The sequence below is a fragment of the Telmatherina bonti genome (assembly GCF_933228915.1).
Source record: "Telmatherina bonti genome assembly, chromosome: 6".
NCBI lineage: Eukaryota > Metazoa > Chordata > Actinopteri > Atheriniformes > Telmatherinidae > Telmatherina > Telmatherina bonti.
In genome coordinates, this window is record NC_136624.1 from 27,882,514 (window position 1) to 27,898,706 (window position 16,193).

A 16,193-nucleotide genomic window follows, 5' to 3' on the forward strand; every position below is an offset into this window, starting at 1 on the left:
TTTGGTAAGTTTGCTCTCTGTGTTGAAATGTTTTCCCCTTGGGCGCCTTGTGCCAGCCCCCTTCCACCGTTGTGGGGGTAAGCTTTCCCAGGACAAAGAGATGAATATATAATGGAATGAAAAAGGGTGGGTGGGTGGGTGGGAGAGACAAAAAGACAGCGGGTGTGTGAGTGAAAGGGAGGAAGGGACATGTGAAAAGGATATAGAGGGCTTGACAAGTGCTTGTTGAGGGCTTCAACATTACTGCCAAGCTCTAAATGTAGCAGCGTGGAAAGAAGAAGTAGAGAGAAACAATCTGTACTTTTTTCCTACTACAGACCAACTGCTAACTCATTACAGGCTCCGCGGGGTGTGGGATACACAGCTTATTGTGTAGTTACAGAGATGTGCCGGAGAGCAGCTCAGTCCAATTGCGCCCCCCCCGTCTCCCCCCGTTGTACCGCCACATGGTACAGTCCATTTTAAAGGCTGCATGTCATCTCAGTGTGTGCAGGGTCCTCTCTGAGAGCAGCTGCTCGCAGCACATTCTCCTCGACGGGAGCATTCACTTTCCCCCTTCGCCTGCTGGGCTGCATCTCCTTTTCTTCTCTTTCTGTTCTGTCTCTTTGCTCCCTTTGCTTTTTTTTCAGCCTCACTTTCTCCATTGCTCACTGTTTTTGTCCTTTACCTTACTTGAAAGCATGTCTTGTCTCACTGTGTAGTGTTCAGCCACACAGACGTTACTCTTTATGCAGTAACAGGTAGACATCATCTCTGAACTGCTCAGAACAGAAGAGGAGACTTTTGTTGTTGTTTTTTTTTTTTTTTTTTTATGTGCAAAGTAAACCTGAAGAAAAGAAGTTCAGGTGCAGAAGGAAGAGGAGGAGAAGAAGGGGGAAAAGAAGTGGTGGTGGATGTAGATAGGGTGCCAGCTTCACCCCATGTAATGCTCCTCTTGACACCATGCTGCTCTGTGTGGATTTGGTCCTCAGGGGAAAATCCTTAAAATGATGGAAGACAACAAACAGCTGGCACAGAGGATTGATGGGGCCATCCATTCTGCCAGTCAGGAAGTGACCAACCTTCGCTCAGAGCTTTCTGCCACCAGCCGTAGACTGGCAGAGTTGGGTGCCAGCAGCCCCCCTGCCTTGGAGAACCACCACCAGCACAATCACCACGATGACAGCATCCACTATCGGGGTGAGTGTCACTACACCGACATGAACATAAGTGTATGCACACTCACACCCAATCCCTTGCTTGTCCATGTGCAAGAGTGAGAACATGAACATGTGTGAGTGTTTTGAAATTAACAGTGGGAAGTATTTGGGGAATGCGCAGCAGGGTGACTCATATCGTTCCACCGTTCCTCATCTGACTTATTTTTCCCCCAACTCAGCATGAGAATGACAGTGGAAAAGACATGAAAACAGAGCAGGAGACAGACAGAGTGTTGTTATAAGACAGGAGGGGTCGGGGTTAGAGAGCGTGGGCCAGAGTCGGCTGGAGTTTGGTTTCCCAGGAAGCAGCTGGGCTCCTCTGGGGCTGCACTCCCTCCAGCTCTGGCTCTTTCTCTGCTCCGTGCTCAAGTCTGGCAATAAGACTGCGAAGAGAAAACTGTGGTTTGGGAACAATTATTTCATGCCAACGTCTCTGAAGGAGGCTGGCAGTACCATGAAACTGTCACTTAGCTGGGAATAACACGATGAATGAGAAAAGGTCTGTGAATTACAGATTTCATGGCACTGTTCAAGATCATTTACTTTGACTTGAAGTGATACTTACTGAGAGGCCATGACGATTTGTTGTATGCTTTGACAGTTTTTAAATAGCTAGTGACAGCAATGTTTGACATATTTTGCTTTTTTTGCTGCTCTCTGCCTTCTCAAGCTTATTTAGATGCACTACTTTTAGATAACTGATAAATGTTCTGTTTTATTTTTACTGAGACAAAAGTAGTAATCCTCTTTTCCTGTCAGTATACCGAAATAAGATACCAATTACTTCCAAATGAATGTAGGATAGATTAACAGATTAAGTTTTAAATTCCCACACATTCTTACATGCCAGGAATTACTGGGATTATAACCTGCAGTAATTTGTTGTCACTATCCAGGAAGGTTTGATAGTCTGCAATCCAGGGTGGATCTGACAAAGACGTGCAAAATGGTCCTTTAAAAACAATGATAAAATCTGTCTTTTTCCGTATAAAAGAGTCATACAAAAATGCTTAGGTAACCCTTTAAACTTTTGTGCACACTGAGCAAACATCAGCAATGATTGTAAGTTATTAAACAGAGACTGAGATTTACTGTCATTACTTTTTCCTGCCATGCTTAAAACACAGTAAAGTATCTCTTTTCATGTGGTGTTACCGTGTTCAAACCATATCAATTATAAGCTTTCAGTGAACCTTTCACTGATGCTTTGGCCTTCAGCTTCTGCCATAGTTGCACTTTTTAATGTATATACACAAGTATGCAGCCAAGCATGCAAACAAAGCAGTTTGTATTCCTGCTCACCATAAAGTATAAAAGATAAAGTGTTTTGCAGAATTAAGCTACAGTTGCAAAGCTTTTCTTCACCATGGTGTCTGAACAGATACAGATGCTTCATGTTTTTTCACTCAGAAAACTTTCATAGAAATTATAGAAGAATTCAGTGGGTTTTTATTTTAAGAAAAGGTGATTCAGCTGCCAATGAGATAATTAAATCAGATCCAGATGTGTAAATTTGAGGAACAGAATAATGTGTTTGGGGGACCGTCGTGACCAAATACCAACAGTGGTTTGTGGTTATCACATGAATGAGCTGTGGGAGATGTGAGATGATACGCCACAGTCATTTTGGTTTATGCCGGCATCATTTCTATGCACATTAATAACAAGAAATTAACATTTTCATGTTGCAAAGAAGTTGATTTGATTTCCAGTCTTGGTTGGTCAACACAGAATCATGCTGGATGACACTTTTTGCTGGCTAAACCCCCTTTTGAACAATAAATACACAGTATTATCTGAAAACATGTGTATAATTTTAAAAGAAAATTTCACCAAATGTCTAAAAATCTAAGGTTCAAGTCAAAGATTGTTGAAATAACCCTTAGTCTTGCTGGTTGAATCACTTCAGCAGCAGCAGCGTTTTTATGTTGTGTCCGTCACTCTTGCTCTGTCTTGTTCGAGTTATGTTAACAGGCAGCCTGACATTCCCACATTCCTGAATGTCAGGGCAGTGATGTCATATTTCCTGTTCCCAGAGGCCAGGCCAGCAGTCAGGTGACTGATCAAACCAAACGCAGCTACACAGTAATCCAACTCCCTCAGTGGAGCTCTCACCTCAGCAGGATAAACAGGTTTGAGCCTGAGAACCGCTTAGTTTAAACCCGTTCTTATAAGATTTTAAGTTTAAGATGATTTGTCTTAGAGTGTGATGAGCCAGCACTGGTGGCTTAGGGAGATTAAATGTTCTTTAGGTGTATATCTCTCTCCTGGCCCGGCTGCTTGTTAGTCCATTTGTTGGCTCTGCCTGGCGCTGGATCAAAGCAGAGGTTTTTATTATGCATGGAGCGACTTCCTGTAAATACATTACACTGTGGCAAAGTGTCAGAATTTCTGATGTGATTCACCTCTCTGTGAGGCTACAATAACATCTTTGACAGACGTCCAACAAAGCTATAAACCCAGCACTTGATGCTGCTGTTGCTGTTGGCCTTGGGGTCTTTCCAGCAGTCCTTCCTACAGAGCGAAACCAGAAAAGAAGAAATTAGCCCCAACAGGCCCCATTTTTTCATCAGGTTTTTAACAGTCTTTCGTCATTTCTCCAACTTCCAGCCTCCTTAAAAGACATTGTTTGTTCGTCTTATTATCATTTAAGACTAGTCAGTGGCGATTTTGCCTTTGGATGAATGATAGAAGTGTGTTACCTTTTTGTAATTCAAACTACTGACAGTAATCTATTCACTGTCAGGGTGATTGCATATTTCACCAACAGGCCTTTCCTGTTTATCCATTACATTGATGGCGATACCTTATTGAAGATTCCTAAAGGACACTGATGTTTCTGTTCATATCATACATATTGGTAAAACCTTCGCATTATATTTGTAAAGGGACACTAAAAAATATCATACCATGTCAAATCCATGGATTAATGCTATTGGTAGGCTGTTGCCTTGCAGTTGGTGGGAAAGTGCTCATCACAGATTCATGGGAGTCTGCCAATAGCAATCCATAAGCCTTTTTTTTTTTTAAAAACATGGCTATATGACACACATTACAGAGGAACACAGCAAAGGATGTGTAGATTATCCTTGGCTGCTCTGAAAACAGGGACATTTTTGTCAAATGGAAAGGGGAAACGGAAGAACTTTACGTACAGTTTTTTCTGGTTTCACCGGGTCCATGGTTTGAGGAGTTAAACATTCACAATGAGAGATGTAAAAGCCATTTTAGCATAAATGATGGTGATGAGTGCTTTTGGAGCATTTTCAGGATACAGATGAGAATTAAATTCCTCAGGCTGAACAAACTAAGACCAGCTGGAGATTGAAATATGCGAATAACCAATAGAAAGTCACATGCTGAACATAACAGGTCTGCTGCAGCTCCTCAGGAGCATTTTGGTGAGGAAGTTCCAAGCTTAACAGAGCTTAAGAAAATTCTGCTTCTTATGTTGCCCTTAATCAGCTTGTCTCCTCAGGACTGCACTTGGCAAGTCTTATTCCCGGGAGATGCAGAAGTCCAGGGTTCATGTCCTTTATTAAATGATGCCACAACTACAGCTCTGTGCAGGCAGAGGTAATCAGACTTTAAGATTTTTGTTTATCAAGCAAAAACATCATTTCCACTCTATATTTCTATACAAAACACCCCACTCATGTTACCATCTCCTCCTACACGGGCTTTGTCCTCTGCAGTGTTGAGGGTGCCTCTCCCATCTGTCTTCACCTTGAATGGGTTGCTGGTCCACAGGATAATCACTGAGAGGTAGAAAAGCATCAGCTCTAACTTAACCCACACTCAGTACAGAATAGTGATTTATCTTTCGTTGGTCTTTGATGAAAAGTAAACTGTTGAATACAAATCCAGAGCAGCTCCTCCTCTAGCCTCTCAGCTGCTGCGGAGACAAAGCAAAACGCTACAGCGCGATGCTTTACGATGGATGACAACAGATACAACTTAAAAAGACATTCTCCAAAAAGCTTGATTTAAGGCACGCATGATCATTAAGCACCCCTCTAAAAAAAATGCAGTGATTATCTTTTCCTCCACAGAGGAGGAGCTGCAGTGGCTCTAATGCTCTCTGCTACAGAGTAATTGCAGAAAAGAATCCTCTCCCCATCTGGCCTGAGTTTGTCAGAGGCCCAGGTCTCTCATTACTTCATGGCGCACATGAGCAGGGTTGGGAACACGTTGCCAAACTGCTGGAATAAAACCCCATTCACCCCGGCTCTTTCTCTTTCTCAGCAACACTCTCCAGGGACCACCCGCCTTCCTGTAGGCTGTCCACATGCAGTTAAAGTATGCCCTGTGAACCCTCCCTCCTCCCCACCCTATACTCCCTGCCTGGGCTCCCTCAGCCACGCCCTGTCTGTGGTTAATACAGTGGTGGGACACAGTGTCCAAACAATAGCCAGAGAGAGGCAGCCCCTTACTCCCCTTACATTTCTCCCACCCTCTTCCTCTCCCATAGCAGACTTCCTCCAGTAAAAGAACTAATTGTTGCACAGCAAAGGCTCTAATACTGAACAGATACTGGCACTGGTGGGTGGGAGGATGATGTTTTTTTACTTATGTAAAAGACTCAAAAACACCAGCGATATAGTCGAACACAGAGGATATTGCTAAAATAATCACATTTAGTAGCATAATATAGATAATTGTAGCATAATGTTTAACTTTTATCTAGTAAGTATGACTATTTCACAAATGTAATGAAAAATAATATAAGTATGCAAATGAATAAATGATCAAACATGGAAAAAGTTTCAACAAAGCAAAGGTGATTATTACTGGAACAAGCAAAGGGAATTTTTCACCTGGCCGGTGATATGACATTTTACATTTCACTTATTTCAGTTCTGAGGCCCCTCATTATCAGTTGTTAATTATTATGTCCCCTGTACTGATAAGCTTTGAGGCATTTTCTGGCTGATTGCCTCTGCTCTACTGCGGTTGGTAATGACCTTAAATAAACAATGACTGTGTTTATTTGTCTTGCTTTGAAATGGAATGCAAGCCTCGGTAATGACCTGACAGGCTCTCAGAAGGAGCAGAAGTCTGGTGGACTTTGACTTGAGCAAGAGTTTCCACTCCTGGATTTTGCTGCCTAAAGAGCAGGGAGGACAGCATGGCAGCACGTATCCACTTTCATGTCCTTACAGGGCCGGAGGAAGCCAGCCTGCATTGTCTCAATTACTTTGAAATCTTTCCAAGCTTGTTTTTCACCTTGAAGGCTCTCGTTACATGGCACAGAAATCTTGAACGGTCAGAGGTTAAAAATGACAACTGAACTCTGTGTTGACTTGTCCGTCTGTTAGTTAAAAAGCACAGAAGTGCCGTCTCCAGCTGCTGATGGCTTTCTTTGAGTTCGTGTGGCAGCTGGCGGCTGCTCCGCCTCCTGCAGAAAGGCAGGCGGGCAAGCTGTGGCGCAGAAGCAGAAAAGGGAGCTGCTTGTCAGATGCCAACTCTTGGACGGGGTACGTCTCCAGCACACATTCCTCCACACTGAAACCTTCCAGGCAAACTTTATCTGAATGAAACTTCACAGAGCAAATCAGTAAAATCTGTTTCAAGGAGAAATGAGGAGTACTCTAGCCATAGCACAAAGCATTGAATTTCATTCCAGTGTGAGACTCTGAGATGATCGGATTCCCATCAGGGAGATTGAAATGTCTCCGTATGCCAATTATACCTATGAAAGCCAGAGCGCTCATGTGACTATTTCCTTTTTACCGGCTCAGAGATATCTTTGGTTCCCAGAATATTTTTATGAGAATTGATGTCCTTTTATTAAGGACTTTCTGTGTTAGGTCATGGCTTTGGTTAAAAGCACATTTTGAAAGTGGCTTTAAGTGTCAGAGCAGTCGGGAGAAAGATGTTGATAAATGAGGATATTCTTCACCATTTCATTTTCTTGCCAATTTCCCTCACATGGGACCTTTGACATTCATTTTTATGCTCTCTGTTCTTTTTATCAGAAAGGGAAACCGACTGTTCACAGTGAGAGCACAATGACTCAGCAGAATTTTACTCATCTTGTCAGCAAAGAATTCATGTTGAGGACAGGGTGAAGTATTGCTTCCTGGTTGTGTTTTATGTGCTTACTGAATTTCATTTGCGTCACGTGTCTCTGGAAGGCATCAGCCTGCAGGTCCAAAAGAAAGCAACTTGCATGAAGCAACTTAAAGGGGGTTTGCTTGAGTCTGGTAGAGCGAGTAGGAGACACAAAGTACACGGAGGAGGGATGAGGTTTAGAAAGAGTAACGCGGTGTGACTGAAGTTTTTTTGTAACAGATTGGAATGCGGTGGAGGATGTATGTCTCCATTAATGGCTCACTTTCAGTGCATTGGTAAAGGATATTCACTATGAGTCTGTACTAAATCAAAAAGGCAAAAGAGAGCTTCAACAGAGTACGGTATGTTTCTCCCAGGTGGGGTTTTTCATTGCCAATGCCTCGATGCTACGGTACCTTCTTCACAACAGGAGGGACACATAATGATCAGATTTCTCCCCGCTGTCTCTCCTTTACATATGTAACTCTTCGTCTTCACCTTAAATCATCCAAATCCCTGTTGAATCTAAACTTCAGCTCTCATAAACAGAGGCGCAGATACACAGCAAGTGAGAGGAAGCCTTGTTGCCTTCACAACACTTTCAGCTCATCCTATTAAAACGCCTCATTGCTTTAGCAGCAGAGACTTTTATTGCTGCTGTATATTGTTGTCTTGGTCGCAGTTTAAATCCATTCCCCGAAGAGAGAAGACGATGCATGGAAGAAAATAAGTTTTGAGGAATCGCAGAACTCCCCTCCTCTGTATCCAGAGGATGCAAAGCGTGACATTCCAGCAGAGCCGACGATAAGCAGAACGCTTCTCTGCTTTTCTAAATCATTTGCTTCTTGCAGGCCTGTCACAAGATTGATGGGCTGAAGACATCCTAAACACTGGGACAGAGATGTGCAGCCTGAAGCACATGTACAATCCATGAATGGCAAATGAGATGTCAAAGCTCCATACGGTCATGTGGTATAACCATTGTTTCTGTCACTCATCTCAATGCAAACGTGACTTTATGCTGCACAGCATGGAGGATGCATTATTAAGTTTCTATGTTTCAATTGGCATGTTCACGTTTTCTGTTCACATCAGTGTTGAATTCTAACCAAACTGTGGCATTCACATTGCATACAGAAATGGTTTTCCTTCTGATTTACTCTGCGGCTTGTGGATATGCACAAGCCTCCATAAGGATTAGAGAAGCAATGATTCAGCTGTTTAATGGTTGAAACTGAAAAAGATAGAAAAAAAAACCCCAAACATTTTCGTTGTAATTCCAGAAATCCACATGGTTGCTGTCATTTTTCTTCTTTTAAAAAAAAAAGAAAAAAAAAGACTATAATTACTTTTATCAATCAAGACGTGAGAAATAAGTCGGTCATGAGGAAGTGTTTTGCTGTTTAGTTCAGTTCAGTCTAGTTTATTTGCCATTTGCAGTATTAAAATGACATTGGAAAGCAGTAGTAAGAGCACATTAGACAAACATACAACACACGTAAAGACATCCTTAAATAGGGTAAAAATGAAAGAAATAACAAATAAATAATTAATACAATGCAGCACTTAAAAGAACGCTAAAATGATAACTAAAATAGTGATGAGGTGCATGTCTGAGACGTGTTCAGAGTGCATTGTTTAAAGTAATGAGTTTAAAACAAGTGATGTAAGATGCCACTTTAAGCTCTCAAAACTACAAACATCTTGTTGAGATTTTAAGACAGAAAAGAAAAGAAAAAAAACACCCCAAGAATACTAACATCAAGCCTACACCCCTCAGATAATGTCTGTATGTACACTGTTTCTCTCCAGTCTGCTGCTCCCAGTTTACACCAGATAGTTCCCACAACAACACACCCCTGGTTCGTTTCTGAGGGGCATCCCTCTGAGGGCCTCTGTTCAGGCTGCTTCTAGTTACTTTGGATTTAATCAATTCAGTGTTTAAATTAGTTAGGGAGAGCACAAATTTCAGTAAGTTTGACTAAATACTGAAGTTGGAAAAATCTGTAGTTTGAGAGGTGTTTGTTGGGAAGTCTTTTTATCTAAAACACCACTATCACACATTTTGGTACATAACTGTTTTAAAGTTATATTGTTTTCTTTGTTTTTTTGTTTTTTAACATGTTGATACTTATGCAGTTTATATAGTCTAGTTTCCTGAACCACAGGGGAGTTGCTAGAAAACATTACATTCATCTGCAATGTTTTTGTTAACATCTATCCAGTCCCCCAAAATGTGGACGTCAGGCATGTTAGTGTGCCCCATCCCTGAATTATTTTTGGTTTTCAGCCTAAGGGCATCAGTGTTGAAATCATGCCTAGCTGTTTTCTACCGCTGAGGAGGTCCTACACAAATATTTATCTTACTGTACTCTGTGTTCTCAGCCACAAACACACAACAACGCTGTGCCTCAGTTGCAAAGGTTGTGTATATGCCTTCCAGTCAATCCTGTATTGTTTGCAGTGAATGATTAGCTAACTTTTGCCTCAAACCATATGTGCAAGTATATCCCAGGATACACAATGCTGTTTATAATTGCTTATCTGTTGTGTTAGAAGTCCTTTTTTATGCATTCCCATTTTAAGTGCAACCAGTTCACATTGGCTTCTTTATCAGAAATCATCATGAAGTTGCTCACAGCTGGAAAGTAGTTGGATAAATTACTTTCTTTTAGTAAAAAAAAAACCCCACAATTTTAACTGTTTTCCACATAAAATGATCTTATTAGTAAACACATGTTAATCTCTGCTCAACAAGAGTGAATTACTACTTTCACATGTGGATGTTTTGTACGATCACAACCTCGCTGACACACAGCAACACGTCGTCAGATTAACGCAGGCTTTCTATTTTACTGTCTTCTCAGACAGATTTGGCACTTGTCAAGTTGTCTCCGCTTGCACAAGCTGAGAAATACTCTTTGTGAGCTCTAAATTTCGACGAGCAGAGTCATCAGATTGCCTTTTGATGCGTTTCCACCGATCAACTCTTCCCTCTGTTGTCTGGTATCATTAGCAGAACCACTCTGAAACTGGCCACCTCGTAGCAACAACGACAGCTCTGACCACTGGACATAAGCGATGGAATCTTCCGTTCTGGCCGCTAAACAATGACTTCCATTCAACATGGCTACCATCACTTGAAGTGGTTTCAGTTTTTTGGAAGAGGGTTTCAGATTCAGGGGTTTCCCCACAGACTCCTCCTAATTAACCACAGCAAGAGACTCAGCGACTCTTGCTGTCCAGGAATGTACTCTCAAACCCTCAAATACGCCACTGTTCCATCACTGGTGCAAATCCTACTTCCAAATCACATACATCAATGCTACAGTTTTATAGCAGTTTTGGTTTCTGTAGGGGGGCGATGCAACCTTCCTGGCAGAGCCTACCTTCTACTAAGTCATGCTTACCTGTAGGTCTTGTGGTAGGGAGGTATTGGTGCCGCAGTAGATGGATTTTGTTTTTCATGGGTAATGTGCAGCAGCTATGACAGCATCTATTACTTTCTCCGTATGAGGTTAATGTGAGCCACAGGGTTGTTCAGTTGAATGACAGAGAAGAGCTGAGATGAGGATAATTTTCCGTCCACAAAGAGGCCCAGAAGCAAAACTCAGAAAACGAGAGATGAGGGAAGACAAGAAGATATTAGGAAGGGTGAGTAGTTTCAGACTTGCCTCCATTATTAGATCCTGTGTGCTGAATTGATTTTAGAGGTCAGTCCATAAAGCACCCAGCCTCAGCACTATACTAACAGTGGCATTATTATGGCGTTATTATCGCAGAGGGGGAGGACTGGCAGGGCTGTAGGAGTAATTTACAGGTGTGTGAAACATGGCTGTTGGAGAAAGAGAGGAAAGAGCTTAGGGTGGTGGATGGTACACTTGTGTCACCCTCCTTGCCAGCTAGTTAGACAAACATAGTTACTGAACAGTGTTAGCTTCTTGTGTCTTCCTCTCATGTTCTTTTTTTTTTTTTTTTTTTTAATAAGATTACTTTCTTTGCTGTCATATGGTGTTTAATTCACATTATTACTGGATTTAGAAACATAATTCTCACAATCAGAAATGTGAACGCTTCCAGATTTACATGAGAGGACCTATTGAGCTATTTGGATTTTTATCCAATTCTCCTGGTGTGGTATGTTCATTTTTTTTCTGTAAATAGGCCTATAAAGTTACAAAGCCCAATATTAATACCAAAATGGGATTTTTCTTTCCCCAACAGAAGACACTGTTTCAAAACCACCTGAATATATCAGAGACTTGTTTGTCTTGACTTGCTGACATCATCGAGTAACACATTTGCATATTACACACGGACCAGTTTGGTGAAGGAGAATAAAAAGCTGCCTTGTACTGTGTTTTTGAAGACCAATCAGCATTCAGAGATAATCAGACCTTTCTATTGGAGACCAATGAAAAAGCTGCTTCATTTGAATATTGAAAAGGACTTGTACTGATGGGAACTGTTTGGGCACTAGTGGACTTTACTGGAAAGCAACTTTTCAAGCACGGGTGTCAGATACAGATGAGGTTGATATGCAGCAAAGAGGCCACAGGCCAGTACTCAAACGTGAGTTGAGTGCATTGAGGAGCTCACCATTAAGCACCTATTGGGTGGTATGTCATGTTCTTATCTCAGAGGTTTAAATTGTTTTCCAAGTTCTTAATGAAATATGTTTGACAGGATTTAAATAAATATACTAAAGCAGCTTTTTTTGCAGCTGTAGATTTAGAGCTCTTTTCAGAGCCACCAGTTTTAATTCATTCATTTTCCAAATCACCACTGGATTTGACAACTTTCAAATCCAATTCAGGGTCGCGGGGAAGCTGGAGCCTATCCCAGCAGTCTTAGGGTGAAAGGCAGGGTACACCCTGGACAGCTCGCCAGTCCATCCCAAGGCCACACAGAGATGAACAACCACTCACGCGCACACTCACTCCTAGGGACAATTTAGAGTACCCAATGAACCTAACATGCATGTCTTTGGACGGTGGGAGGAAGCCGGAGTACCCAGAGAGAACCCACACAGGGAGAACATGCAAACTCCACACAGAAACACATGGATTGAACCAGCAACCTTCTTGCTGTGAGGCATCAGTGCTCGCCACCATGCCACCATGCAGCCCTAGGCTGGGAAGTATGAAGGAAAATCAGCATTTACTCATGTGTTGTTGTTGCTAGACCAACTTGTATGACAGTCACTGAAACAGTAACCGCCTTGAAATGCACAACCACCTTAATATGCATAGCCTTCCCAGACACTAAGATGATGACACACACAGGTGGGGGCGGTCACGGATGCTGTCAGACAAGGTTTTGTGCATACCTATAAATACTGCAGGACTAAAAGGATCTCTCTGAGGAACTCTCGGGACGACAGGACTCTCAAGACCAGAGACTGCAGAACTCTAAAGAAAAGAACTCTCGAGACTGCTCTGCATGATGGTCATGTATTACTTTGGTTCAATAAAGAACACAGTCGACTTTCAGACTTCTTCACCTCGTATTTTTCCACCACAGAATGGCCCACTTATACCATTTCATCCAGCTTTTCTACAGGGTCTGCCTCCTTTTAGCTCCTATTAAGCCTGTGATAATTTCAAATAGGAAATCATATACTGCCTAAAAACATCAGACAGCTAGTTGTTTTCTCAAATACTTATAAGGTGCATTTTCCTACTCTGCAGTTTGAACAGAAGGAACTTTTGTTGTTTTTTTTAGTACAATGTTGTTGTGAGTCAGGCACTGAAAAGAAAGTTTGTTAAAACAGCACAATGTAGAAAGCAGCAGCCGGCCAGTTAATACTACTGGCTAATACTCACATCATAATTTCTCCATCATGTGACAATTTTATAAACAATTGGGTTCAAAGCATGTGAACAAGCATGTTTTATTCCAGGTTTCAGAGGCTTATTAGTAATTGTTGCTCACATGGCCAAATGTCTACCATGTATATTTTCTGGCAGGTTTTAAAGCAGTGCTGCATTTAATACAAAATGGAAAATAATTATTGGAAAAATAGCTGATGAACGTCAACAAGTCAGGATTCCCTGTTGAGTTAAGTTTATGAGAAATCTATCTATTTTTCTATCTGTCTATCTGTCTATCTATCTATCTATCTATCTATCTATCTATCTATCTATCTATCTATCTATCTATCTATCTGTCTGTCTGTCTGTCTGTCTGTCTGTCTAACTATCTAATTATCTCTCTATTCTAAGAAGATGAAAGCGTACTAAAGAAGTGCTAACTGTCACTGGTTAAATTCTCATGATAAATGTTTAATATTATAAGTTGAGTGGGAGAAATTATTTAAAAGAAAAGTTTAAACTGAGTTCAAAATAAAAAGAAGGTGATAAACAGAAAATGCTTCCTGTTTAGCTGAGCTGACGCACTGACCCCTCCATCTGGGCTCAATTAACGGTCCTGGTATTCACTGCTGAGCTCAAGTGACCATTAATTCCTTTTAATCGATTCAACTTTTTTCTTATTAGTTGTGTTTTGACCTTTCAACAAGTTAACACAAGCCCAGCAGGGATTTAAGTGGGCTGTGCACACACTGTGCTGCCTTTATAAATAAATGAAAAGGTAAATGAGTACCTGGATCACACAGTATGTACAGTAATTATCAAGGCTTGTTCCACTTACAGGCTTACAGCAGAATGTAACGCCGATTATGGTTCTGCTTCTGAAGCAGAAAGGACCATGAGCTTCTGTTGAGAAAATGAAATAGTTATTTTTCTTTTGCTTTTCACAGTCTTGCTGCCTTAAACAGTTGTGGTTCAAATGACTTTCCCCCCCTTTCCCCTGTAATGGGGGGGATTTCCAACCATCTCTCTGCTTAGTCAAGATGTTCTCCAGAATTGCTGCACATTTCTGAGAGGTCTATGTTCACATGCTTTGTAGCCAGTTTCTCTAAAGGAATTTAAGAATTTGGGTTGTTCCAGATACATCATCCATCTCAAACAGATAAACTGTTTGGACAACTTCAGAAGTCCATACAAACACTCGGTGCCTGTCACCGGAGTTCAGAGCTTTGTACTGCAATAGCTGAGAGCTTTGTTTTATTGTTCTGTGTGCCAACAGGCTAACATATTGTTGTGAAGCAGGTCCTTTGTCAGTGCATGGGAATTCATATAAATCTTGCTATCTCTGTGTCACTTTCTTTTTTGAACGGTTTCCACCGCTGTGAGATCACAAAAATGCTCTTTGTTATATTTCTGTCTTTGCTTTGATTGTAGTGCAAACCCAAATATAGGGAATGCCTAAACTGATTCTGTCATCACATACAGGCAGAGACCGTGGGCCAGCTAATGTGAAAACAACTGAACTACTTTGGCTGCTGCCTCATTTTCTTTCTGAGAGAGAGATAGATAAAAGTAGGGGTTTTAAAGGAAAAAAAAAACATATGAAGGTTAGGAGACGCACAGGATTATATTAAAGGTGAAAATCCTGGCACTGTTTACAGACAAAGTAGTTGAAGAACAGCAGAGCATTGTGAGAGACAGGTAATAACTGGTAATACACCTCCAGACCTTAATTGGTTTAAATGAGCAGGCTAGAGAGGCTCTTCCATCAGACTTTCAATGAGCAGACTGTCAGGTGACAGGCCATGAAGAGAAAACTAATTGGTTCTTTCCTCCCAACATAGTCCCCGTCCTCTTTCGTATTGCTGGTAGAAACTGCTGTGAAGATGTAATAACATTCAAAAACTCGTGTCAGCCGTGACCCAAATCTATTATTTAAACAATAATAAGTACTTCTTGTTTGCTTTAAAAGTATTTCTTGTGTTTGTTCTTTGTGTGTGTGCATTTACTGTGTCTCAGTCTCCCTGAGTGTTAATGCCAGGGTGTCGGAAAAGAAGCTCCTGCTAACTGTCTGTTTGGTCCAGGTCAAGGAATAGTTGAGCAGAAATTTTCCCTGTTACTCCAGAGGTCATAGCAGTTTGGCTATCCAGTCTACATTTGGTTTATGAACTTGGAGAAGGCTTATGACTTGGTCCTTCGGGGCATTCAGTGGGAGTAAGTGCCTGAGTTGCTGCTGTGAGCTGTTAGATTCCTATATGCCTGCTGCTCACCTCCTCTTGTTTTATGGGCATGCCCTTCTGGAGTAGACCCTGGAGCTACTGGAAGGCTTATAAATGGGAACACCTTAGAATTCACCACCTGGGGAGTGTCACTGAAGGGAAAGGGATGTATGAGGAATGAGTATAATAAGAGCACAGACAATACTCGACTGATATATAAACACTGTATGAGATTTTTATGATTACAAAAATATTTTAATAGGATGAAGACATTGCAAAGGGTTGTGTAATAGAAGATCTAAGAATAGAGATCTAAGATGTAATTAAACAATTATCAATGCATTTTAAAGCATCTTTTTTAGTATTTAATATCTTTTTTAAGTATTTGTGACAGTATCTTTCATTGATTAAAGAAATAGAAATGCAGAAAACAGCCCTGAAATAGAGCCAGCAAAGAAAAATGTGCTTGCAGCAGCAAATATCCAGCATAATTCATCCATAAGGTCCTCCTTTTGAGCTCTGTCAACATTACTCTGTAAGTTTTCATATAAAAGATCAATTTTTGATGTGTGAATTGATTTAGAATCTTCCACATCTTCATCGAAGGCTTGATTATTCTCCCTACTTTTTAAATGTATGATGAAAAAACTGATATGAGTGGGTGCATGACTAGCACGTTGTAAAGCACTTTGCAGAATCTAAATGACATTCATATATATATATATATATATATATATATATATATATATATATATATATATATATGTATGTGTATATATATATATGTATATATATATATACATGTATATATATATATATACGTATATATATATATATATATATATATATATATATATATATATATATATATATATATATATATATATATATATATACATATATATATATAT

The 16,193-nt window shown here is 40.7% G+C and overlaps 1 protein-coding gene across 1 annotated transcript in view; it reads left to right on the forward strand.

Moving 5' to 3' along the window:
- The first annotated feature begins 840 nt into the window (after positions 1-840).
- Positions 841-16,193, forward strand: part of LOC306757261 (kazrin-like) — a 59,140-nt gene continuing 43,787 nt past the window's right edge. The window contains exon 1 of the mRNA XM_079242263.1: positions 841-1,179. Coding sequence (XP_079098389.1) covers positions 987-1,179 — 193 coding nt within the window. The 5' untranslated portion in view covers positions 841-986. The remainder of the gene's footprint in view (positions 1,180-16,193) is intronic.